The sequence below is a fragment of the Rhea pennata genome, chromosome 10, assembly GCF_028389875.1.
Source record: "Rhea pennata isolate bPtePen1 chromosome 10, bPtePen1.pri, whole genome shotgun sequence".
In the NCBI taxonomy this organism is placed as follows: Eukaryota; Metazoa; Chordata; class Aves; order Rheiformes; family Rheidae; genus Rhea; species Rhea pennata.
The window spans coordinates 11,827,680-11,854,989 of NC_084672.1; the positions used below are offsets into that span (position 1 = coordinate 11,827,680).

Sequence of the window (27,310 nt, forward strand, 5' to 3'; positions counted from 1 at the left end):
GCAGCTTCTGCTGATATGATGATGAGCTGTTTTGCCAGTATATTTTAGAAGGTGTACTTCACATGACGGCAACAACTCTGTAGTATTGCTAAAAGTTCAGATTTTAGGAAAAAGCATAAGTAGTAGTTTAAACAACAAATGGGAGCTTTCAGCTATTTATTTTCTTTCCTTTCAAATTTGCATCAGAAAGATGAACAAACAAAAAGCTTTCCATATTCTCTCCCATGCATTTCAAATCTGATTTAAGGAAATACTTTAAAACACTTCCAATAAAGAAGTCCTTTTATAACACTTTCACAAGTGCAATAATGATTGTAATTACTATTTGAAACAAAACGTATTCAAGTAGTTGCTGAACTACAAACTGAAGAGAACGTGTCTCAATTGGAGCAAATTCTGAAGGCTAGAAATATTGCTGTAAGTGTCTAAATGCCAAAACAACAAAAAAATGCTTTTTACAAGAAGTAAAAATATTACCATAACAGTTTTCAGTATTAGTTATTTTTGCTTCAGCAATAACATCAGCACTTCAAAGCATCACTTATAGAAATAAAGTGATTTAAGTATGTCTGCTAAAGGTAAGAGGAATTCCTCATGTTACTTTTATTGAAATTTATGATAGGTATTTCTAGTCAGTCTCCTTGTAGAATGAAGCTCTTAAAACAAAAGCTAACTATAATTTGAGATTTTATATGTAGCAGGTTACAAACAAAAAGCAGCAATGCACAGTATGAGATCAGCTCAAAAAAAAAAAAAAAAAGAAAAAAAAAATCACCTTCCCCTCCTTGATCTAACATAGCATTCATAGAAGACTCCTATTCAACATTCATAAAAAGCTTTCAGTAACTTCTGGCAGGGCTGAAATAGATGCATGCTGTATGGCAATGTCTTATCAAACTACAGTGGAATTATTTGAGTTTATCTAACAAATTTTGTCTGAATCATTTTCTACATAAAAAGTTAGCTTCCCTTTTTGGCAAGATCTCAAAGTAACTTGCATGACTTAAAAACCTGTAAATATAGGAGTTGTAAAGACACTAGTATAATTGGCAACCATGACCTTATTCCTATATGAAGATTCATTTATTCTCTCTGCTCATTTATTTGTTAATGATATTGCATGCTATTAGAGGCTTGTAAGTTATGGAATAGCTACCACAAAACTAATTTTAAACTTTTCCCCAAAATATCACTCATGAGTCTGCAACATCGTGGATCAGCCTAGTAGTTCTGCTGACAACATTTCTATAAAGCTGACAGTTGGATCAGGAAACTGTCCTGGATTTTGGGGAGGGGGGGTCCAAGCCAAGACTTTGTGGAAGGATGAGAATACAGATATCACAATTACTGACTGCGTAGATGTTTGACCCTAGTTTCAAATTCAGAAGAACAAACACGGAAAGTTTCAGCAAGTCTGAAAATAGGAAGGTACAATGGAAGCAGTCTGCAGCATAAGTGTATCAGACACTACCACAAAGCCATTGGTTTTCCTGTATGTCCAGGTCACTTACAACTAACAAGCTAAATTTCAAAACATTTGGAAAAGACATTTGGTACTCAAGAATCTCCTTTAGTTTGTGTATTCAAGAAAAAAAACATGAACAAGTTACTACTTCTTACGTGCCTATACGTACTGCACGCTTGTGTTACTATTCAGAAAAGGATCTCTCATCTCCGAAACCCATGCCATTAGCTAGACACGTCCTGCATCTCAGGCCTGAATCGCAGTCCCTGCCCAGCTAACCGCAGCACCCAATGGAGCACGAGGCTCCTCCGTCACAGAATGGTTGAGGTTGGAAGGGACCTCTGGAGGTCACCTAGCCCAACTCCCCCTGCTCAAGCAGGGTCACCTAGAGCATGTAGACAGGATTGCACCTAGGTGGGTTTTGAACATCTCCGAGAAGGAGACTCCACAACCTCTCTGGGTCACTGTGCCAGTGCTCTGAACAGGTTACACTTCTGGCTACACCTGAGATACAGAAAGGCCAAACCAACCTTTATCTTTTTATCATGGTCATACTCAATGTCCATTAAAAAAAAAAAATCAAATAAAGCCAGATAACCAGGATGAACACAACTGCAATTTAAATTCATGAATGTGAAGTAGTTTAACATTTACATAGTGCTTTCTTTTTTGTGGGAAGAGTAACATATAAATAAAATGCCTGCTCATTGCAAAGAATTCCAGCAAAAGCTTCAAATCTTTAAGACAGTAAAAATTTCACTCAGTCAAAGTATCTTGGCTTGTTCTTAACACAAGTTCATTTAAAAACATTCAAAATGTGTATCCCAGGATAAGCTAAGCAACTAAGTTACTGTGTATAAGATGGAAAGCTATCTGAAAGATAGTTATGCAAACTTTTCCCAAAATAACATCATGCTGAAAAATCCTAACAGAATACAAATCATTTGCTCAAGGAAGTATTTTTCATCAAAGAATATCTTCAGAACTGCAGTGAATTTTAAGTAAATAAATAGATATAAGGAGGAAAAAAAAGTAAGCAGTTTCATGCTATATACTTACCAACATTTGTTTTAAACTCTTGACTGCAGCAAACCACTTTTTTCCTTGCAATTTAAAATTATATACCTCTATAATCACTGTATTTTTTTTTAAGGAGAGGAGAAGAAAATAAAGCATTTAGCTAGCCAGCATCATGTACTATATTTAAAAGACTCTTTGCTGAAAAATACCAGTAATGTCTGTCCAGAGAATACATACACACAGATACACACACAAAAGCATCTAGGAAATTTGTGGTTGAATTAACAAATACAATATCACTAAGCCTTATCAATTTTTAAATATTTTCTATATAAAGTATGGCTATGTGCAATACTATAAAGATGAATAGGCATTGTATTATCACAGTGCCAAAATCATATTTATATAGAGTGCCTTGATATATCCCTATGAAACATGTCACTCTAAATGAAGAATGATACTGCCTGAATCTACAATTGCTGTTTAATTATATTAAAAATGAAAATTCTTGCAAGTGTATTTCATCTGCAGTTTTTTTTTTTTTTTTTTTTTTTTTTTTTTTGTTGCTGTTTTATGGAAACTATTTTTCCTGCAGATAAAGCTACTGGAAAGAGTTTCTCGGGTTGTTTATTTGCTTTCCCAAAATATTGACACACCTTCTGTCGAAGACCCCTGCTGTTTCAGATGCAGACAGATCCTATCCCGCACAAAAGACGTCACTGCTACGTTGAAGATCCTGGTCTGCTCAGAAAGGTTCACCTGGCTTTACTTCACTCCTAGGAAGTCAACAGCTCTAATTTTCTCCAATGGAAATATTGCTATGTGCCTGAAAATACTATGCTCAAAGGCAAAAAAAAAAAATTATTTTTATTTTAAATAAAAAGTTCTGAGAAAACAAGGAAGGAAAAAGGGTAATCAGTGGAAGTCTTCTGTTAATCCTACTGCTCATTCTGTTAACTCTACTGCTTGGTGTATTCGGAAACAAACCTCAAGCCAGTGGGCAGAGATACGAATCTTCATATCAATGGCTCCCTTACTGCAGAAAACAAACCTTCAACAATCCTGTTCTTTATGAAACAGTTCAGGAGATTTGCTCTGAACAGTCTTCACAGCAATCTAGGTCTTTAACAGAGTAGCTATTGTTTTGTCAAATTCTTCTCTGACATAACACAGTCACCACTTAATTCACCAAATCCATTTGCAGTTTTGGATGCAAAGAATGCTTGGAACTTGTCAAAAGTGATTTTTACAACTATCTCCTGAACTCTACCAAAGTGATTCCAATGTGCTTTTTATAGAACAAGTAGCATCTGTGCCAATTTTACCAAATAACCACAATGCACAATATTCAATATACTTTATATATTATATACACACACACACACACACATATATATATATATATATATATATATATGAGTCTACAAATATTTTCTTAATATATAACTCAAAAGACTATAAAGACATATACAGTGAATTTAACATTCTGAAGTCTTTATTTTTAAATTTGATGCACCAGGAAAAGAAACTGCATGGACCTACTCTTTGGGGGAATATTTTTATTATAAGATATTTTATTACTATAAAATATTAACATTTTTTATTTAGATTTAGACTCAACCTATTAAATCCACATTATTAGGGAAGTTATTTTTTATTTGCAACATAGGCCTTCTAATGGGAATCTGGAGCAAATCCAGTATGCTTAAGTAAAACGTCAAGATTAACATCCATGTAACGGTGCATTTTTGCACAGTCATAAAATTACTCCTCGTATTCAGAAAGTACTAAGTCTTAAAATGCATATACTACCTTTGCAAGACATGAAAAAAAAAATATACTTAGAAAATATTTCACAGCTCATTCCACAGCACGAGACACTTCAGGTCACATAAAAGTCACTTGTTCCTTTCAGAAGAAACATCCAAACACTGATGTGAGTGTAATGGCAGAATGGTTATTTTAAAATAGCTTTATCTCAACTGAGATAACAATAAGCACCTTCAAAGTTAAATGCCCAAGAAACAGAAGTAGTAATTAAATAGGCTTGACAAAAATGGAGAATTTAAGACTATCTGAACAGCAAATGACATACTGTTCCTGAATAGTTTCTGAATCCTTCAGAAAAGCAGAGTATCCTATATAGAGGTTTTCTTTTCATAGTGCATTTTGCTTTTTATTTTTCAACTTTGACAATCAACAGAAACTGGAATTTTATTAGGAAAGAGAAACGACAGAAGAGGGTTAACTAGTATCGCCACTGTCAATTAGGGCAAGTAAATTGATTTCAATATATATTATATGCTTACATTTGCACCTCTCCAGACTATTGAAAAAAAACGTTAGCCCTTCTAAAACATCTACAGATGGCCTTCTATGATCTCACACATCAAATATGTTTCATGAAGTAATTTTAAAACATACACCAAGACTTCTATCAAAAGCAACTAACTGGGAATTAGCCCACCGACTTTTCAAAGGAGATGAAAAGAACTCTTTTTTCATAAAATTTACTACCTTCATTTATGATGAAATGAATAAAAAAAAGGACAGAAAGGGAGCATCTGGTAATCGCAGCAAGAAAAACATTAACAACAGTTTTTCAGTCAGCTTTTCCCACTTCACTTTGTCAAAATGAGAGATTAAAACAAACAAACAACCCACCATGTCGCCAAAATAGATAGGGAAGTTTTCAAGTCACCTGCCATACCGTCACTACTTGTTTTTGCCAGAATCCCAGGTTTGAAATCCATTTTTAATGATGTCCAGCCACCAATTTAAATCATCCCCAAAACGTCCTTCCATTTTTAACACAGTCTACTTTTCTCTCCTTGTCTACAGTGATACAGTTGTATAGTCTACATCCTCTTCATCTCCCTTAACGTTGGTTATTTATCTGCAGTCAACAATCATTTCAGTCTTACTGTTGACTGCAAGTCTTGACACTCTCAAATAAGGAAGGCAGAGTTGAGTCAGCAAACCTACTCACCAACGCGCACAAGAAACGATGCCAAGCCTTTTTGGTGAGCGTGGAGGATGGTCATTCTCCCTGGTCCTTTCCCCAGCATGCACTAAGACATGCTGCACTTTGTGGCTCACCACATTTACTGCATATGAAAGAATTAGTTTAAGTTCAGACTCTACACATCTGGGAAGTACTGGGCATACCTCAAATAAAACACAAAGGGCATATGAGCAGACAACTCTACAAACTCCATTTTTGTTTTTAGAAGGAATGAGGCTTGGGGCAAGCTGCCAGTGGCAGAACAATTCATGGTTCCTGGATCTGCTGGCTCCATTTCCCAAGCAACTTCCAATCCCTCCCCCATCACATAAGGGGTACAAATTACAGATATGAGAAAAGGAGTTAGTGGTGGCCACCTCAGGAAATACAGCAGCAGGAGCAGGCTCCTGTCACCAGCCAAATAATTAATCTGACCCTCAATTTCCTCCCAGATTTAAAAAAGTTCAATTCTGGAATCAATTATTCATAGCCAGCATACAACCTGTAAGTTCACTTCACATAGTGTAAATAATATATTTGAGCTTTATAGGTCTGCAGATTTAAACAAGCTCCTACCTTTCTCATTCATGAGGTACATGAGCATCCGATTAATACATTATGCTGAAACATATTAGAACTACAAAAAAAAAAAAAAAAAAAAAAAAAAAAAAAAAAAAAAACAAACAAAAAAAAAACAAACTGGAAGGGTGTATGCTGTTGATCTTGCTCTACCACTTCTTAACCTGCTCCATTTAGAGATCTGATTTATTTTTCATGTCATATGAAGAAAGGGACTTCTCTGTCATTACAGTGAGGATTTTGGTGCCTGCTGACCTAAGTAGGCTATTATTAACTCACTAGAGTAATGGAAACTTACTATCACTACAGGATGCTTGACATAGCTAGCCCAGGACAATCCTTTGAATAGCCAAAAAAATAGAAAGGCTTATGCTCACCTTTAAGTTATCACAAATCGGTAATATTTAGGTAAATGGCATGGATGAGAGGAGAAGAACAAGAGAACACACTAGTGTGACTGTAAAATAGGTGACAGCATCTGACCACAGTTAAGGTTAAGGACAACAACATTTCAAACAACTTGTCTTTAGACAAGTATCAAGGAGAACCTTTTTTTTTTTTTTTTTTTTTTTTTTTTTAATGATCCAAACTAGTAAACTAGGAAAGAGCCCTGCTAGCAAACATGTAAAGAATCACCTGAAACAACAGATTGGGAATTTTGTTCACAAGAAACCCACCAGGGAGGTAGGATGGGGTACACTGCCTTAACTCCTAGTCTCTACAGTCCATAGATGTTTGCATGCACACAAACATCCCGTTATTTGCTACCTGCACCAGAGGAAATAACTATACTAGTCAACCCACTAGAATGACCAGAGTTCTTAAGAGATTTTGCAAGCAGCATGTCTCTCACTCTTCACACGCACCTCTGTGTGCAAGTTCAAGATCATTTGACTGTCATGTTCACTAGGTCTTCCTGTACTCTCAAAGGGACATCAGGGGTGGGAGCACCATTAATCTTAATACTCTTGTAATTGTAAAGGTGAGTTAGAAATTAGGATAGGATGGAGAAAGTAGAAGGTGGGGGAGAAGGGAGAGGAAATCAAAACAAGAGTTTGGCATATTAGATGTTCAGTAGGCAGCATTACAAGAACTATGTATTTTTAAATTCAGCTGATTAACAAGTAATTACCGGGTTCAGTTACACTTCTATTACCTGTCAAGACAGACAGCTAGCTCTCACATTAAAGCTAGCTAACTCTACAGTGCTCAAGAGCTTACATCGACTAAAACTCATCTCCAAATATATGTAGTATGATAGCAGGCTAGAGACATTCATGGACCTAAACTCATACTAGAATATAAAGTGCTTTCCCCTCTAAAATTATTTAAGTAGTCTCTGTATATTCTAGAAAAGTGTAAAGGAATTTAACTGATTTTATTTATGCAAATGTGAAAGCAGCTACTTACTGTCCGAAATAATATACAAAGCTTATTTAGGTACTTTTAAAATCTTCCACCCTCTGTTTTTGAGGGAATCAAACAGTTGTTTGACCTACTGTGCCTTATTTTATTGATTTTTCATGAGATCGCTCTTACATAAAATTGAGCTCTCCATCACTGTATGATACAGACTGCTGAAATCTTCCTCTATACTGACTTTGCCATTAGCATTCGGGTATTTGAATATTAGTAGCTTTTGAAGCTCTCAACTAGAGTCCAACACCCTTCTCAGATTTTTCTTTTAAAGGTTAAAGCTGGAGTTGTAAAACCTACAAAAGACAGCGTTTTGCATGAGAGCTTAAAAGTCATTCATTCCATCTCTAAGCCAATGTTTAGGCTGCTAAAAGTGTACCATTTTACCGCACTGTTTTACCAATCATGCCATCCTTCATGAGCACACAGAATTGCTAATTAAAATACAAGCAATTGAAGGTTACCAAAAGAGCTGAGCTACTTGCAAAACTATGTTAAATACAAGCCCAAATAATAACATTCAAAAATTAAATATATTATTTTTATAACATATTCTGAAAGTGAAATAACTTTTTTTGACTAATCTCAATGACATTGAGCGATTACAACACCATTCATGTAATGCGCTTGTCTTCTTTAATATTTTTCCAGTGAAACATGACAACACAACACTGTCATGTTACAGTTGTGTAAGCCAACAAGCAGGATTGCAACCCTGGACTTCAGGAGAGCAGACTTCAGGCTCTTCAGAGACCTACTTGGAGGAATCTCATAGGTTAAGGCCCTAGAAGGAAGGTGGGTCCAGGAGAGATGGCTAGTATTCAAACATCACTTCCTCCAAGCTCAAGAGCGGTGCATCCCTATGAGTAAGAAGTGCAGCAGAGAGGGCAGGAGACCTGCATTGGTGAGCAAGGAGCTCTTGGCCAAATTCAGACAGAAGAAGAAAGTACACAGACTGTGGAAGAGGGGACAGGCTACTTGGGAGAATTGTAGGAATGCAGTCAGAGTATGTAGGGATGCAGCAAGGAAGGCTAAGGCCCAGTTGGAATTGAGTCTGGCAAGGGATGTCAAGGACGACAGGAAGGGCTTCTTCAAATATATCAGCAGCAAGAGGAGGACTAGGGAAAATGTGAGCCCGCTCCTGAATGGGGCAGGGGCCCTTGTGACAAGGGACACAGAGAAGGCAGAATTACTGAATGCCTTCTTTGCTTCAGTCTTCACTGCTAAGGGCAGCCCTCATGAATCCTGCAGCCTGGACACGAGGGAGAAAGAAAGGAAAGACTTTCCTTTGGTTGAGGAGGATAAGATTAGAGACCTTCTGGGCAGGCAAAACATTCACAGATCCATGGGCCCGGATGGGATGCTCCCACAGGTACTGAGGGAGCTGGCGGATGTTGGTGCCAGGCCGCTCTCCATCATCTTTGAAAAGTCCTGGAGAACTGGAGAGGTGCCTGAGGACTGGAAGAAATCCAGCGTCACTCCAGTCTTCAAAAAGGGCAAGAAAGAGGACCCAGGCAACCATAGGCTGGTCAGCCTCACCTCCATCCCTGGAAAGGTGATGGAACGGCTCATTCTGGATGTCATCTCCAGGCATATGGAGGAAAAGAAGGTGATCAGGAGTAGCCAGCATGGATTCACCAAGGGGAAATTGTGCTTAACCAACCTGATAGCCTTCTCTGATGGAATGACCAGCTGGGTAGATAAGGGAAGAGCAGTGAACGTTGTGTACCTTGACTTCAGCAAGGCTTTGGACACTATTTCCCATAACATCCTCCCAGATAAGCTCAGGAAGTGTAGGTTAGACGAGTGGACAGTGAGGTGGATTGAGAACTGGCTGAAAGGCAGAGCTCAGAGGGTTGTCATCAGTGGCGTGGAGTCTAGTTGGAGGCCTGTGGCTAGTGGCATCCCCCACGGCTCAGTACTGGGTCCCATCCTGTTCAACTTATTCATCAATGACCTGGATGAGGGGACAGAGTGCCTCCTCAGCAAGTTTGCTGAAGATACCAAGCTGGGGGGGGGGGGGGGCTGATACAACAGAGGGCCATGCTGCCATTCAGAGAGATCTGGACAGGCTGGAGAGCTGAGTGGAGAGGAACCTCATGAGGTTCAACAAGGGTAAGTGCAAAGTCCTGCACCTAGGGAGAAATAATCCCAGGCACCAGTACAAGCTGAGAGCTGACCTTCTGGAAAGCAGCTCTGCAGAGAAGGACCTGGGAGTGCTGGTTGATGACAGGTTGACTATGAGCCAGCAATGTGCCCTTGTGGCCAAGAAAGCCAATGGTATCCTGGGCTACATTAGGAAGAGTGTTGCCAGCAGGTCAAGGGAGCTGATCCTGCCCCTTTACTCAGCCCTGGGGAGGCCTCATCTCGAGTACTGTGTCCAATTCTGGGCTCCCCAGTACAAGAGAGACATGGAGCTACTGGAGAGAGTCCAGCGTAGGGCTATGAGGGCGATCAGAGGGCTGGAGCACCTGCCCCATGAGGAACGGCTGCGAGAGCTGGGCCTCTTCAGCCTGGGGAAGAGAAGACTGGGGGGGGGGGGGGGATAGTATCTGTGTGTACAAGTACCTGAAGGGAGGGTGTCAAGGGGACGGGGACAAACTCTCTTCAGTTGCCCTGTGTGACAGGACAAGAGGCAACGGGCTGAAATTGAAGCACAGGAAGTTCCGCCTGACCGTGAGGGGGAATTTCTTCCCTGTGAGAGTGACGGAGCGCTGGCACAGGTTGCCCAGAGAGGTTGTACAGTCTCCTTCTCTGGAGATCTTCAAGGCCCGCCTGGATGCAACCCTGTCTACCATGCTGTAGGTGACCCTGCTGAGCAGGGAGGTTGGACTAGGTGATCTCCAGAGGTCCCTTCCAACCTTACCGATTCTATGAACACTAGAGGTGGTATACAGCACAAAGCTATGGCTAGGTTGTACTGGACTTATACCTTGGGCTTCTCACTGGCTCAGCAGGGGAAAGTAGAAAAGAAATACTAAAATTCTGGAAAAATGAAGGCAACAGTCAGCAGGTAGAGGTCCTGGCAAGAGCAAGACCAAGATACAGAGGAGAAATATTTCCTTTAACAAATGCAGTTCTTAAAAATTACACAATAAGAGTGTAGTCAGATGAGACAAACTGAACAAGACACTACTCTGCCCTCTTTCCTTTTCCAAGGCATGTACTTGTGGCACTTCTCTCAGGCTGGCTATAGTGCACCAGCCCTTTGGTGAGTTGGTTCAGCTAAAACAGCACAAAGTTAATTCCAGGAAAACAAAGAGCCAATAGTTCTGCCCAATTAGCATCTGAATCAGTTCACCTGATGTCAAAGCTAAGCCGGGGAAAGGACCACACAGCCATGATGTAAGTGGGATTAAGAGAAGCAGGACAACCCCTTTGGCAGCAGTAAACTACTGGGTTAGCAAGACTGAGCTGATGTAAACATACTGTCAAGGTATATCAAAGTAATCCCCCACAGCACACTTACTCTAGCAGCCAAGACAATATAACAGATTTGTCGCGCAATGTATTCTTTTTAAGCAACTGTATCCTGATGTTCAGAGAAGAAAAAGGGAAGCTAAGGCAGTGTTTGTTTATTTTGCAGAGAGCTGCCAACGAAGCAAAAAGGTACTGCCTAAGGTCACGCACGTATTAGGTGAGCAGATACCCTGGGTTTGAAAGTAACATTCACTCTCATGTGGTAGTGAAGACAATTTTTCCCAATTCACAGTATAATTAAACCCCAACTACTAGTATGTTATTATTCACACAAGATTCCTCTTTTCCTACATGCTGATCTTTATATTTATCAGAAAAATATAAAAAAAATTCACTAGTTATACCCAAGAGAACAGTCAGAAAGACTAACTCCATCTTAGCTGCACTAATTTTTCTAGATTCTCTCTGCTGAAACTCAAAAGAAAACAGCTGTTCGAACTCCCTCTCCAATGAGGTGCCTAGGGAGACTCATTGCCCAATTAGCTTTTGTGAACAATCCTCATCACTCTCTGCAAAGTGTGCTTGCATTCTATAGATTGTCCACATGCATGCATATCCCCTAAAAATATTTTTCACAAGCTGAAAACAGGACTTTTCTGAAAGCGTAAGTCTTGTATGTCATCTATACCAGTAAATAATAATAATCTCAGTCCCAGATTTAGTATACATTCTGTTGCCCAGTAAAGCTCTATGATTATAGTAGTACCACATATTTCTGGTGGTCCCTAAGCACCAGCCATGACCAGACTGATGCATTCAAACAATGATTTGTTTGTTAGCAGCTTTCATCACCGCAAAACATTCACCTATAACACTAACTGGGAGCCCAAACCAGGACAAGATTATTAGTGTTTTCTGTCTTCTCTCCCTATATAATCAATATAAAAGACCACACAGTTTAATTATGGCATTTGAAACAATTACAAGGAATTTAACAGTTAAGAGTCCCAAACCCTACATAGAGAAGTAGGTAAAGATGGAATGCCTAATTCACAATGAAAACTGCACACATATAAACTGCATTTTTAATACAGCTTGAAAACTTATAAAAATCTTATACAGAAAAATCCTTTTAAAAGAAACCAAGAATAAGACAGATCAATTGCTTAATGGGGCAAAGGTACAAATCCCCATCAGACGTGTTTCAGAAGTTGGCACAATCTAAACGGACAAAGGTTAGTTAAGGGGACACTTCCACATTTCAACGTGCAGCCTCTGACTGCACAGACAGTTTAAGAGGCTGATGTCCACCCCAACCTCCACATTATTTTTTTTTTTACTGCCACTCACATAGGCAGTGCAAGAGCTAACAGGGTGGCCCCATTAACTAGTTTGCAGTGTAATGCCACAAACATTTTCTGCAGGAAAATTAGGGAGTCAGTACACCTCACCTTGTGAATGGAAATAAGCCTCCAACTAGTTCTGCATCCAGAGGCATTGGCATTGCAACACTAGACCAGTTTCCTGGAAAGTTGTCTAGGGTATCTGTCAGTTGTGGTATCATTGGTTCATTACTATTTTCCCAGTAGGTTCAAGATTTCTACTATGAGCAGAAACTCCTTCAACATCAATCACTCATTCCTTCATGATCTCAACCAGAAGATCACCCTCAGCCACACACCCTTTAGTATTTTCAGATAAAGTTCTATTAAGTTTGCTGTTTAACAGAATTCTGAAAATTAGTTTGGCCAATACTGTAGTCAGAGAACACAGGAGAAGCTGTTAATACTTTGACATTTAAAACTTAATTAACTGCACCCATTCTTGTAGACTAACTGATTTTTATAATTGAGCAGAAAGTTAATTAACTGTTCTATAATTACACAACTAGTATTTTTAGGCTCCAATCATGTATCATTTAAACATAAGCACAGCTTAACCTATTCAAGTGAGTAAAGTTATGCCTGACTCATATCTGCATGATCACAGCAGCAACTGGGACAGGCTCTGAAAGGAAGCTAAACTTTTTCAGACTGGTGATAGCCCCAAAGCAATATATTGAATCAAGCTTACAATTTGCAATTTTAGTTATGGTATACATTGATGTAACCATCTTAAAGCTCAGCCCCACAGCTGCTGCTATGCTAATATCTATCAAATATATTAGTAGAAAGCAGCTTCACTACCTCCTGGTTCAGCTTAAAGCTAAATAGAGAGAAAAACAGCACAAAAGGCAAACAAGCACCACGTTAAGAATATGGAAAAAAGAAATCTGGCAATATTTTGTTATGTGAGACAAATTACCCAAAGCGGATCTTTTGCCAACAGAAATAATAGCTTGGTGCGAGGGGTAAAACTACTCGTCTTGATCCAGCTCAAATCCTAAAGAATGAATACAGCACAACATATCCAGTAATTTTTTTTGAATGTATGCTACCAAACGTAAAACAAGTCAAGAACAACATCCTTTTAATTAAAAATTAACTACAAAATTATTAAAATATAACCAGTATGTGCTTTTAGTACAATTAGAAAGAGGCCGTAATACAATTTGGTTTATACTTTCAGGAGGGTACAGAATGTGACCTGTGATGGCACAGTTCCATCCATCCTTGTACCTAAGGCTCTAAGAATCAGGAAACAACCAGGTAGAGTAGTTTATATAGAAAGTAATTTGAACACTTACTAATGTCATGATAACACAACTCAACTCTCAAGCATCATAGAGCAAGATTCCACAGTAACTCTGTTTGTTGCCAAGTTTGGTGTGCCACAATCCCATTTTCCTAAGCCTCTGCACATGATCCCACCCTATCTCATACCAGCACTGGCATTTATGCAGTCATGTGGATAGCTGATGCAGGGAAATGACCAACAAAAAAATATCTAATCCTCAAAAAAGGGAAGTGATTAGATTTCTGTTCAACCCAGATCCCTGAAGCAGCAGAGTAAAGCACAAGGGGAGGAATGGGACTGTGGCAGCCAGAACTTAGGTGAATTTAAACTGGCCTAGAACCACACCTTTAAGAAAGATTTTGCCAGATTTAGGAGTGACTATTAAAGAAGTTACAAACTTAAACACATTAACCCTGTCCCATGTCTGAGATGAATACCCTGTAACATATGTATCAATACCTCAACTACTGCAAGTCAGTCTTCAGACTTAAACAGATGGATTAACTGTGGGAAGACCTGGACTGTTAACTAATACTAGCTTAAGGAGTGGCCCAAGTCTAAAAACTTTTAGGCAGTAAATGCTTGTGAAATACAATATTCCTAACAAGACAGCTAGAAACTAAGTTACAGAAGGTATAAAATTCAATTTTAAAAATCATAATTGTCAAGTCTTTAGTTCACAAAACCTGAAAAGGAAAAAGGCAAGTATTAGGATAAGAACTGTTAACTTCAGATCTTGCAAAATTTCACCAAATAAGTAAGCAGACTATAAAGGGAAAGCATCATTTCTATTTGCCTCTTAGCAAAGGTGACAAGCAGCAAGTAGATAAGACTGAGATAATAAATATCTGTTTGGGTAGGAAGAAGTGGGAACAAAGCATGGAACAAAGGACAGTATTCAGTTGCAGTAACTACTGTGTTAAGACTGACTGAGCTGTACCAGATACCTTCCCAAACTTTGAAGACTACAGTTACATTATAGTGAAAGAGTGAATAAAAAGATCAAATTAACTCACAATTGTTGCTGAGAAAGCATTCACGAGCAGAAATGGATCAATGTACGACAACAAGAGTATACTACTGGAATTATCCAAAAGGTTCAGCCAGTTAATACTGAATTAAGAAAAATCAGCATACTAGAATTTAATAGGAACATGACAACTCATAGAACCTACAGGGGTTTTGTTTATTTTGTTTTTTAAACAAAGTCAACAATCAAAGGCAGAAGCCCACAGTGCTGGGACTCATCCAAGCCTAGGCTTTGGGATCCATGCCTATGAAGCAAGAAGCCCGACCAGGCTACCACAGACCTAGAAGTAGCTCCAAAGTTCTAAAATTCAGAAAGAGGTCTCCCAGTCTTACATGCATGCATTCACATGCACTAGCCACATCAACGCTTTTCTGAAAGCCCACTGCCTTCTTGGCTAGCAGCCCCAGGGCTAACCCATTACCAGGAATACAGCAGTTCTAGGATCTGCAACTCCAAGGCAGCCAGCAAGGCTGAGGCTTTTAGGCTGTGACAGATCCCTGTGTCAAGAGTCTCAGTCACCACAGCTGCAACAAAAGCTCAGGTGCTGTTTCCAGTTCTGCTGCAGGATACAGCAGCAGAAGTGAAGTGAAGTCCTAAAACAAGTCTGAAAAAGAAATAGGCAATCCAGATGATGGAAGATGCACTAAAGCCACAGATCTGGGAACTCTTCCAGCTGTTGGATGAAATTAACGGGAGCCTCAGTTTCATTCAGCAGCTGCAGAGTAACTGGGAGATGTCTCAGCATTTCTGAAGTTAAATTTTCAGAATAGTTAACCTTTTCTAAAAAAAAAAAAAGTTTGCCAAAATGTTTCAACACATGTATTTTAAAAAATATATCCAAACCACCTTAGAACTGTAAATGCAACATTTGAGCAAATTCTACATCAGGTTCAAATATCACTCTTAAAAGGAAGGAGACAGCATAAACAGAATAAAGATACTAGTGCTGGCTTATGCTTTATAGATACAAAATGATTCCTTCTTGAAGCAAGAGCTTCCAGATAATTTTTGGTATGCATTTCCATCTTTCCCCCCTAAACTAAACATGCTATTGATTTTTTTTTCTAGGTCTAACTTATTTTAATGCTTTGCCTTAACAACGTGTGAAATCCAGTGTTGCTATTACCATTATTAGCAGCAAGTCTTGACCTCAATAAGGTTCACACTGGTGCATAATTTTTCTGATATAAACAGAGTACATGCACACATATGCCCACACTCTTTGAAATTACCAGTCAGAGTTGCATACTGTTTGCAGAACACAGGATACACGTCTAAACAAGACATTGGACTATATTTTGAAGTAAATTATTTATGTCAATGGAAAGGTTGAAGTAGAATGAAGTAGAAATGAAGCTTCATAGAAATTTTACAATAGCTATTTTTGAAGTAAACTTAAAGTGGGATCATATTCTGAAAACATTATTTGTCAAACTACACATACAAAGCACCAATTTCATTACTCAGTCAGCAAATTACACTGATCTTGCAACTGGGAAAAAACAGCAGATAAAGATAGCACACATTACATGCTATCTTCCCTCAAATGAAGTAAAGATGGTTTTGGATCTACTACTAACTCAGCTACATATATTCCACGCACACAGATAGTTCAAACATTTTAGAAAATCTAACAACAGAAACATGTGAAAGGATATTAAGCAGGTCCTCCAAGTTAGAATGAGATTGTAAGAGTTACTAGGAAAAAGAATTATATTGCTCTTAATGTAAACATTAAATAAGCCATAACTTTGATCCAACTTTATGGAAGTGTTTGTTAAAGTCAGTAGATAAAGTTATAGAGTAGATTATGAAAAAAAAATAGAAATCCCAAGAATTAAGGTTTAATTCAAATCTGCTGCCTCATTATAGTTTGAGTTTTGTTTTAGTTAAGGGGGAAAATGTGTAACTTTAGTTTGAAAGTTAAATCAGTTCTAATGTGATGTCAGTTTGTTACCATGCCTTAAATACCCTCCTTGGCAATGAACTGCTATATTTATCTTACAGACTATTCCTGCAACATCCTCACACCACACGCTGTCAAACCATTTTTCACATTTGAATATCCAAGACCTTTCATGTCCTTGTTAGAGGACATTCTCAGGCCCTGGTTAAAAAGAGATTTTCATCACTATTATGACTATCCCCAAGATCTCCCTTACCCCATGGCTACCAAGTGTTTGTCACCTACCATTACACGAGAAAAGCAGAAATGTTTCTTACACCCCAAACACTGATACAGATAAGATATTCAGAATCACTCAGAACTTAATGATACTCTGTTTAATGTGCTATATGTACCAAAATAACAACAACACGGTCACAGCCAGAAAAATAATTGTGTTGCTCTCTCTCACACACACACATTTAGAGCACACTTTCTTCCACTTCTTGGGAAGGAAATAATGGACATAGTAAAGGAAGAAATTCACTGCTTCCTTGTTGGAAAGGCCAGAGGTATAAGAAATTTCCTCTGCTTACTAACAGCTATCCAGCAGCCTGCATCACAGTACTGATGTCTATCTACCTTTCTGCAAGAATTAGAGGCTGGCAGGGTGACACACACACACAGACACCCCAAACTGCATTGTGATTCCAGCAAACCTGGTAGTTAAAGAAAAGGCTTCACACCCTTGCTTGAAAACAGCTTAATCTGCTTTACATGTTAATAAAAACATAGGCATAAAGAAGGCTGAAAAGAACTCAACATCCCTCAAAACCTGATCTACTCTCAGCAGAGCAATGTTGTGATGGCAATTTGTCTCCAGGGCTCTGCCAGTGAGATCTGTGGTCCCTCCAAAATCCAGCTGGATGCAACAGGCAAAGCTAATTTAATCACTGGCTGCTACCAGAAAGATAGGTCATATCAGGCTTCCTTTCTTGCACACCAATGCTAACACTCATCTGACACCCTGATTAGCCAGTAGCTCACCAAAAATAAGGTGGGGGGCACCTTTTCATTCTTCTGGTAGGTGATTTTGTGTTTACAGTAACAGAAAACTAATCTACAATTTCAGTAGACAGCTGAACAAAACAGCACAATGCAATTTCTGCATAAAAAACACATACCCCTTTAAAGACTGTAAAGGTGCCCTACTAGGAAATAAAGGACAGTAACAAGATTGTAGAGAACACAATAGCGAAAGAATGAGTGGAGAAGGAGAAGGTTTTAGAGAAGTGAGTAAGCAAGCCACAAACAGTTCTTTAGTTCTTTTTCACAGGTCAGTCAGTATCCTTGACTATTTTTTATAGAAATAATGAAGTACAGAGGCTCATTTGTTAAAGGCCTCCACTCCAGGTCAGTATCAGAGATGAGAAGTGGTATGATCTTTATATATAAATATCTATACAAACTTTATAAAACTATATAAATATCCAAATATAAACACACAGTAAGATTATTTAATATTCAGTTTACATTCTAAGTAGCGAGCTGCCAGATTTTCAACCAATGAAGGTAAGTTGCACTGTGTAACAGTTTAAAAGTACTTGGTATCAATATTTGTTATATTACATCATTTTAGATATTTCAACTGCTCAGCAAAAAGATTTGCAAGAAAGCTAAAGTTGTCTCAAACATAAGAAAATCTGAAAATTTGAGCTTACGAAAAACATGTAGTCAAATACTAGAGTTTGATAACCATCAATGCACAGCATTTATTTAGTCTTATTATTGTACACTAAGAATGACAGCTTTTCTAAAAAGATTTAGCTTTCAGTGCAATGTTAAGCAGCTCACCTACTACCTCAATCTCCATTCAAAATAGAATTATTCTGATTAGAAATATGAAACGATCTAAAAGGCAAAAATTCTGGAAAACATGTGCATTAACTTCACTGTCAGTTTGCCTTTAAAAGAACAGAACAAAAACCAGAACTAACATTACCTGTTTCAGCAAATTTATATGGCATGCAAATATCATAGCCAAAGTAGACATAGTTAAAGGAAATGAGAGATTCCAAATTAAATAAATATCTGTTAAAAAAATACATTTTTTCAGATTAAATATATTGGTATGAGAAGTATCACTTCATTCTCTTGATTTTTCAAAGTACAAACCATTATTTTAAAATCTAATCCCGTCTTTAAAGACTAGAACTACAGACTTGGTTTTGTTTTTGATAATATGCTGACATTATCAGAAGTCTAGTAAAAATGACACTGCTAGAATAACTAGGTATTAAACTCCTCCCAAATAATAGGCTAATCAGAGTCTTTCTGGAAAAGAAAATAAGCTTACCACCCTGTCAGGTACCTAAGCCGTAGATTATACAAGTGTATCCCTTCACATGTACTTTTTGACAAGTCTTCTTACAGATCTATTTGCAACATTCACATGCAAAAAAGATAATGCAACCAAACTCTACGATGTCACCATAAACTCTATATTCAAGTTTTTTTTTTTTTTTTTTTTTTTTCCAGTAAATACTCAGCTATCTTGACAGTTCACAAAGATTGAACCACTACAGAAATGGGTCTCATGGAAGGACATAAAACAGAAACAGGAAAAGTTTCTGGTCTTAGTGCAAAGGATCAAAGAAGGGAAAGCACAGCAAGTGCTAAAGATAACTATGAGAAAAAAGAGGAGTTTGGATGCTGAACTCTATCACCAGCACTGCAGAGAAAGCAGGGCTGATGCGATAAGACACAAAGAGGCAAGCAGGCAAGGCTAGAGTTACGCAGAGCCTCAGGGCTGAGAAGAGAAGTTTAAAACACAATAGAGTGCCTTCATCCAACAGATAATTCACATGGGGAGGCAGATGATGTGATAGGATATTTTTAAATATAAGCAAGGTAACTGTTAAATGTAACATCATATTTCAAGATGATTTCAGATGCTTCCATTTGGACAAGAAGTCCAAATCCCTGCCCTGTCCAAATCCCTGTTCCATCACTGCCCTGAGCGCAAGCAAACAAAAAATTTGCAGCAAAAGATCCAGAAACTGAGGTATTCCTAGTCCAAAAGCAGTCAAAACAGCTCTGCTTGCACACAGCTCTCTCCCCACCTTTAAACAGCGAACTCAAGAATGACTTCAGATCAGAATAAGGGATTTCAAGGCTGATCTAGCAAACACTTATCACACAGAAAAATTAACAATTCTTGGAATTGCCTCACTAAATGACTCACCTGCTAGATCTTCTTTAGGATAATTACTGATTTTAATATGAGAGGCTGTCTGGCAATTCTTAAGAATTGCTAAAGACATATGGAGTGGCAGGGAAATTTTCAGAACATTTTACGCAAATTCATTTTAGTAAATTCAACTCAGGCAAACAGCCTGTTAAACATAGGCTTCAAAATACTATGGAATATTTGATAAATAGCAGGTAAATATAAAATACTGCAAACAAGTTATGTTGCCAGAAAAATTGATAAGCCAGTTAAAACTAATTCAGTTTACAAATTTCTATCAGATAAGATCAATCCATATATTTCTAAGCCATGGCATCACTAACAAGTATAGCACAAAACACCATAAATAAATTTAAAAAAAAGAAAGTTCAGTTGAGAAGAGCAAGTAACGTACAAATAGAAGATACCAAACACTATTTCAAGTGAGAAAGGCTGCTCCTTAAGCTTCCTTCTAAAATTTTCAAATCCAACACTCTTCTAAGGAGAGACAGCCTAGATTTCTACCTACTTCATGGATACGCTCAGATATGTAAGATTTAATAGGTACATTTTGACCAATATACTGAGTAATAAAACATCTGACTAGAAGTTTCAGTGGACTGCAGAAATGCACAGATTTGTGCTCCACACCTAGATTTTCCAAGTTATTGGAATGCATTTTACATGCTCAATCACTGAAGAACCTCTGTAAGCATCAGTCAAGGAATAACCGCACAGGGATGAAGAACTGATCAGGAGCAGTCAGAAGACGGAGCGCTGAAATTAACACTGTGCTTTCGCTGTAGAAGTTTACACAGCCTCTTTCTTGGGGGGTTATGGTCTCCCTTGTATATGACAACGTACAGAAATAAAGCGGGGAAAGGCCGAAAGATTAAAACGAAAGAACAGCGGCACCCCACAAAACGAAACAGGTTCTTGTATAAACCCTGGTATTAAAAAACACATATACTGAAAAGAAAACAGAGCAAAGATGAGAGAAGGCTGAACGCAAGGCCGCGCTGCCGAACAATGGAGACGGGAGACGCGACCCGGCCGCGGGCGCGCTGACGGGAGAGGGGCTCGCGGGGCAGCCCCGCGCCCGCCGCCGCCGCCGCCCGGCCTGGCCCCGGCCCCGGCCCCGGCCCCGCGCCGCCGGCCGTGAGGGCCCGCGCCGCCTCCCCTTGCGGCGGGCGCTGACAGCCCAGCGCGCGGCGGTGCCTCCTCCGCGCCGCCGGCGCAACGGCCGCGGCGGGCAGGGCGAGCCCGCGCCGCCGGCGCCGAGGCGGGGGCAGGGCGGCCGCGCGGCGGCTGCGGGCAGCCGGCTGCGGCAGGTCCGATCCGCCCTCCCGGCCGGGGCGAGCCGAGCCGCGCCGCGCCGCGCCGCGCCGAGCGCCGCCGCCCTCACCATTCTCCTCAGGGCCGGGCTGGGTCTCGGCGCCGACTCTGGCTCTCCTCGCGCCGGGCAGCTCCTGCTCGTGGTTCGGCGTCGGCGGTGGCGGGGCCTGTCTCCATCTATCGGGGCTGAGCTCGGCGGCTGCGGAGGGCCGGGTGCGGAGAAGCCGGGCGCGCAGAAGCCGGGCGCGGACGACAGCGCCGGGGCGAAGGGGAGCGCGGAGCGGGGAGAAGGGCGCTAGCTCGGCTCCGCACCGGGACCCAGCGCTGGCGGCGGCGGCCTCGGCCCGGCGGCTCTTTCTCATAATTGTGCGACTCGGCCGGCGGGGAGCAGCGGCGCTGCCGCGTCAGCGCGCACCGCCCCCGGGAGGAGGGGGCGCCGCGGCCGGCGCCGCCCGCTCCTTCCCGCCCGCCGCGGGCCTCGCCTCGCCTCGCCTCGCCGCGCCGCGGCGCGGAAGGAGGCGCCGAGACCGTGCGAGGCGGCGCGCGGCGAAGGGGGGAAATGGCCGCCGGCGCCTCGCGCGCCGGGCCCGCAGAGCGCGGGAACAGCCAGAGCCGCCTGTCAGCGGCGAGCGAGGCCGGGGCCCGGCGGGGCGCGGAGACCAGGGGACCGAGGGACAGGCCCTGTTCCCGCAAGCCTGGCATCTGCGCCTTCTAAAACACGTGAGCGGGGTTTTGTTAAATGCAGGAAAACACGTTAGCTTTAGCACCAGGGTTTAAAGCCTGCGGGAGGCGCTGGCGCTCGGCGCAAGGCGCTCTGGTGGCGCCGGGCTTCAGCGGGTGGCAGGAGACCAGTGCTGCAGAGGCCGGGGGCTTATTGCTGTCACGCTAGCTCTTAACCTGGCTTGTAGACATAGGCAGTCTCACTCAGTGTTTCTTTTCCAGTGAAGATGTAGTTCAAAGGAGAGCTAAATCTGGCTCCAGGGTCTGGGTAGTAGTCCTGAAATATCATAGCCATACAAAAGTGTTAATTTTGTCTGAACTCGGAGGGTTCAAATGTGTCCAGAATATTGTGGCACTTGGATTTGCCTTGTCAGGCCTTATTATTTGTCTGTGCCTTTGGGATTTTATGCTGAATCGAGTGTCATCTCCTCTTGCTGGCAAAAAGCGAGCATTAACTCTGTATCTTGTTTTGCTAAATTGATGGAAATGCAAGTATGTGCTCACCCCCAAACCTCCAGTTTTGCATTACCGGGCAAAAGAGCTCACAACCAAGGGCTTGTAAGTCCCAGCACGACAAAAACAGTCTCACTAGGAGTCAGGGGTTCAAGGGCACAACAAATTCAGTAGACCTGCTCCAGGGATTAGAAAAGGATGATCCAAACATAAACAATGCTTTGTTGATGAACAAAACTTAATCAAAAAGCAGCAGGACTGGCATTTTTGTGCAGATGCTGCCAGCTTCAGTTATGGCATATGCGATGGATACACCAATATTAATATATTTCAGTCAGTGCAATGCAATCAGGGCAATTCAACTTGAACAGCAATGAACCAAAATTTTTAAGCATACACACATGAAACAAAGTAACACGCTTTATCCTGAAATTAACCAACTTCTATGAAATACAAGCCTCAAAATAAAATAATAAAGTAAAATTCAGCTAGCTATCAGGAAACAAAATGTCCTTGCATTAAAAGCCATTCTGCATGGCAAGTCCAATAGTAAATTCCAGTAACATAAACTATGTAATAATGCACCAAATCCATTTGCTACAAGTAACAGACATTTTTAAGAAGACCCAAGCAACTAAACTTTGGGTATTCAGCTCCACATTATAATGTTGACCCTCTTAGCTGCAGGAGACTTCCTAATATTTGTTTTTAGTTAACTTTAGGAGAATTTGTGGTATCTTATATAGGTATGTAAATTAGGCTCCTAGGTAGGAAAACTGTTTCCCGGGGATAATTCAGGACTCTCAAATTAGTTCTGAGTGCCAGATTTCAAAACTAAAAGTGTAAATTTACTCTCCTACTGCAAGAGAAATCCCAAGCTGTTGATCCACAGCTACTTGTTCCCCTGTTGTTGTTCCCATGTGTCAGTACTAGTTCTTGGCTAACCACAGTCAGCCTACTCAGCCCGATTAGGCAGCTGAAGACTAACCTCAGGGGGAAAAAATCACTTAGTAGCACCACTTCTGATCCACTGACATATGGCAATGCAAGAGTGCAGACTGAGGGAAGGATGAGGCTGCCTCTTTTGGCAGGCTATACTTTGATTGACTTAGCCAGTCATGAAATGATACTTTGAGTCACCTTCTGGGGACTTCGGTATCTCTCCATGAACTTTACAAAAAGTCTGCACAACCAAGTGCCTCAGGTTTGACAGTCTAAACCTTTACCAGCCCTACCACTGGCAACAATCTGACCAAAGATCAGTGCTTCCTGAGGAAGAACAGAGGGAACAGTGGCAGCCCAGTAAGATTTTCTGGAGATCTTTCAAGAACTTCCAAAGGAAAGTAGAGAAAATGTGGGATTTCTGAATTCTTCAGCTAACACTATAAGCACTTACGATAAACAGTGTCACCATCAGCTTCCTTCCTTCTTCTTGAAACCTTTTTGATTCATCCAAATGTCCTCACATTCTAAATGAAGTTAATGAGAAGTCCTATGACTAGGTTCTTCATCTCATCTCACAGCAATATTTGGGCTATCCAGACTTGTTTCTCATGGTTATTGCATCTGCCTCTAGACTTTTGAGGGCTGATTTGAAGGAATAGTTTGATACCTACTCCAGTTATTTCAGTGAAGATTTGGGGAGCTCACTTCATTTGAAAAGCAGTACCTTTAGCGTATTCGCAGCTTTTTGTCTCTTTACTTTTTTCATGCTATCACTTTACTCACTGAAGTGTTTATTGGCAATGAGTGCCCTCTGCGCACCTTCTTTTTACCTGTGAACTCAGCTTTGTACATTTGCACTTACTGAACTTCCCATCTCATAAAATGCAAATGGGCAGGTCTGTATGGTCTCCTGCTGGAAGAGTTTAATATTCTGTGAATCCAAGAGACAGGAGGACCAAGGGAATCAGGAAGAAATAGCAGGCGACCAGCCTGGGACACCATGTGAGACTTGTTGTACAAGCTATTGTCTCAGGATAACATACTTGAGGTGAGGAATTTTCCATGCCTTTTTTCCTGTTGATGGTGCAAAGCTGTAAAGAGACTGACATCAAATTGGGAGTTAAACAGTTTGCGATAAGTTCAGATGGAGGGACAGCACATTGTTTCACTGAACAGCTTGTGAGCAAAATGAAGGGAAAATGAGTCATCAACATCCTCTTTGCTTCGATCTCTTTGCAAAGGAGCGTCAACTTTCTGAGAGTGTTGTGGAAGGGAGACAGGACATAGCACTGCAGTGAAGTAAATCCCTGTGACCTGGAACTGATGGCACATGGCGTAAGGAAGTCACCTTATATCCTTCTACTACCTTGATCTGTCGTGCAGAACATGACATGATCTGACCCTAAGTTAGCAGCATTAGTCATCCGAAGAGCATGAATTATTCTACACTCAGATGTTAAATCTTTTGTTTTCATCACTGAACCCCAAGCTATTTTTACTAGGTACAGCTGGTGAAGGGAATTACATTTTCAGATACTAATGAAGAATTCCTTAGAGGGCTAAGCAACAGGATAAATATTTGCTACTTGTCAGCCTAAGTGCTATCTTTCAGCAGCACCGATAGTTAACTCAAAATTTCCGACACCTTCTTCCAAGTGAGACAGCACTTGGAATTCAGCTGTGAATTAGAAGGAAATAAAGAAGCATTATTTTATAGTCTACTATAAAAAGTACTATTATATTAAAGGTTAAAGACCTTTAACCGGAAGCAAGCCTCTATTTGAAATAGAATCTAACTGGCTTAAACAAAACTCTTTTTACTGTGTGGTTTCTGTATCTCATTTTGATATCTCAAAACAAACTATCAGTCTGTCACTAGCACTTTATGTTGGGTAATTACTTGTTATGTAATCATCACCAGAACTAGTAAAATTTGTGATGTCAAACCTAATAGGTTTTACATCTCATTAATCCAGCTGTAACTTGATCTCACTGTGCTAAAGAATTAAAAGAAACTTATTTAAGGAAGCCCTTATCTAAATATTACAATAACCAGTAGCCAGGAAGAGGTTATTTCGCTGCTCACTAACCCTCACACAGATGAAATACTAAGTTGTGCTCAGAAAGAAAATAATTAAATACAACATTCCTTTTTTATGAGAAATGAAATGAGTAGCCATTAAACACAAGAGTAGTCCAGTTTGGCTTTTTTTGAATCCATTTTAAGTTTTACCACAGTAGCGCTGCAGATATTCATTTGAAATTGTTCAAAATGTGCTGGAATTCATGTAGTTAAATCAGATGCAATTGCCAACTGATAAGGAAATCTAGTTAATATCCTACTCAAGGTCAAACAGATTCTGTGTAGACGCAATTTTTGTCCCTTACTAAGGGCATTCATGGCAGAAAAGAGGCATTATTGATTCACTCTTCTTATTCTTTTTACCAAGGTGAATTCCACCAAACCCGTATTTGCTGATTTTTTCCACAGATTTGTCTATTTCTGATTTATCTAAGTATATCAGCTATCTTAGCCATAGCTAAAGGAACAACAACAACTTATATGCTGACTGCTATTGCCTCATCAGCACTGAAGATAGTTAGTTTTCAACATGAAAGTTTAAAATGTTTCAAGTAAGGCAAAAAGTGTAGGATGACATAGGTTAGTGGGATCTATAAGTCCTATCTATTACATGTAAAGGACTTTTCTGTTGCTTCAGTTGTCGAAGTTTCTGTGAAAATACTTTGTTCCTCACCTCTTCAATAATACCAAATGTCAAGTAACATTACAAACATGGAACTTATCAGCAATTGAACATACAGTATTTCAAAATGGAGATGAAAAATAGTTTATTACTGTTAATAACAGTATGCACATTGCTTAGGAAGTGCAGCCTAACAGAAGGAGTCTTCTTTCCACTGAAGCTAGTGATAACAGATCTCCAAAAATGTATCATAACTGCAGTTTTAAAGCTATTCAGAAATTTTGGTTATACTTACACCATCTTTTCTTTGCTGCTGTACAATACACTTCAGAGTTACACTTGCTCTTCTCATGAGGTCCCAAAGGTTTAACAATATTCCTGCATTATCCCAATATTCCTCAAAACTAGACAATAATTAGTCTAGGCACTGAGTTAGCTGAGAAGATATGTATTGTCTCAAAGGAAAAAAATGCTTCAAGCAATAGGTTGTAAAATCTCAGTTAAAATCAAAATCCATTTAGAGAAAAATAATATCTAAAAAGTTAATTTTGTACACGTAACAGCAATGAAACAAATTATCCCCTGCAACTGATTTAGACTTCAGTCTCACAAGCAATTTATGTATTTAATATAATGTACTTAGTGTGTTAACTTAGGGTTAATATGTTATTTCACTTGCAAAATAAACCATTTATTTTGCAATGCAGACATGGGGGAAGCTAGATGAGGGTTACTAGGTTTTCAGAGCTTCCTCATTTTTTCTGGGACATATGGAAGGACAGGCAGATTATCTGAAACACTAGGAAAGGATTGTGGAGTATTTTTTTTTTTATGGTGGCAATGCAAAAGGCCTAATGACCAAACACTTCATGCTCAAATTGCAGAACCAGTAATGCAGGTTTGGCTTTATGGTAAGGCTTGTCACATCCAAATTAGGCAAGTAAGAGTGCAAGCTATCCAGTTAAAAAATCTGCATTAAAGATATTCCATATTAATAGGATTCAAGTTAATTAGCTAATTAAGTTGAGTGTACACAGTAGTTCTGAATGAGTGTTTTTTTTTTCTCCTTATGTATGTTGCAGAAGTATATGGAAAGATTCCTTATCCAGCCCACCATCTAAACATATCCTATATTTGGGAATACGATACCTTCCTTACTGCTCCGAAAACACTAGCACTTAACCAGCGCAGGCTAAAGTCTTGCACAAAACTGCCAAGGGTGTGCCTCTCAAAGCCTCTATTTACATGCATAAAATCCATAGCTGCCAGGAATAGCGCGGGGACAATTACACACAATGAGTGACCCTTTGCAAGATTTTATCAGTGCCTGCCTTCTTAAAATAACTGCAGCAAGTTTATTCCAGTTTTTTTCCTTTTGGACTTTTCCCCTAGCCTTCCTGCAACTTTTACAGGATTTGCAAAGCTTCC

General features: G+C 40.0%; 1 protein-coding gene across 3 annotated transcripts in view; it reads right to left on the reverse strand.

The window, feature by feature from the left end:
* TRPM7 (transient receptor potential cation channel subfamily M member 7) overlaps positions 1–21,202 on the reverse strand; it is a 60,106-nt gene extending 38,904 nt beyond the window's left edge. For all 3 annotated transcript variants that reach the window (XM_062584018.1, XM_062584017.1, XM_062584019.1), the window contains exon 1: positions 21,130–21,202. In XM_062584018.1, the coding sequence (XP_062440002.1) occupies positions 21,130–21,132 (3 nt within the window). In that variant the 5' untranslated portion in view covers positions 21,133–21,202. The remainder of the gene's footprint in view (positions 1–21,129) is intronic.
* Positions 21,203–27,310: the final 6,108 nt, after the last annotated feature.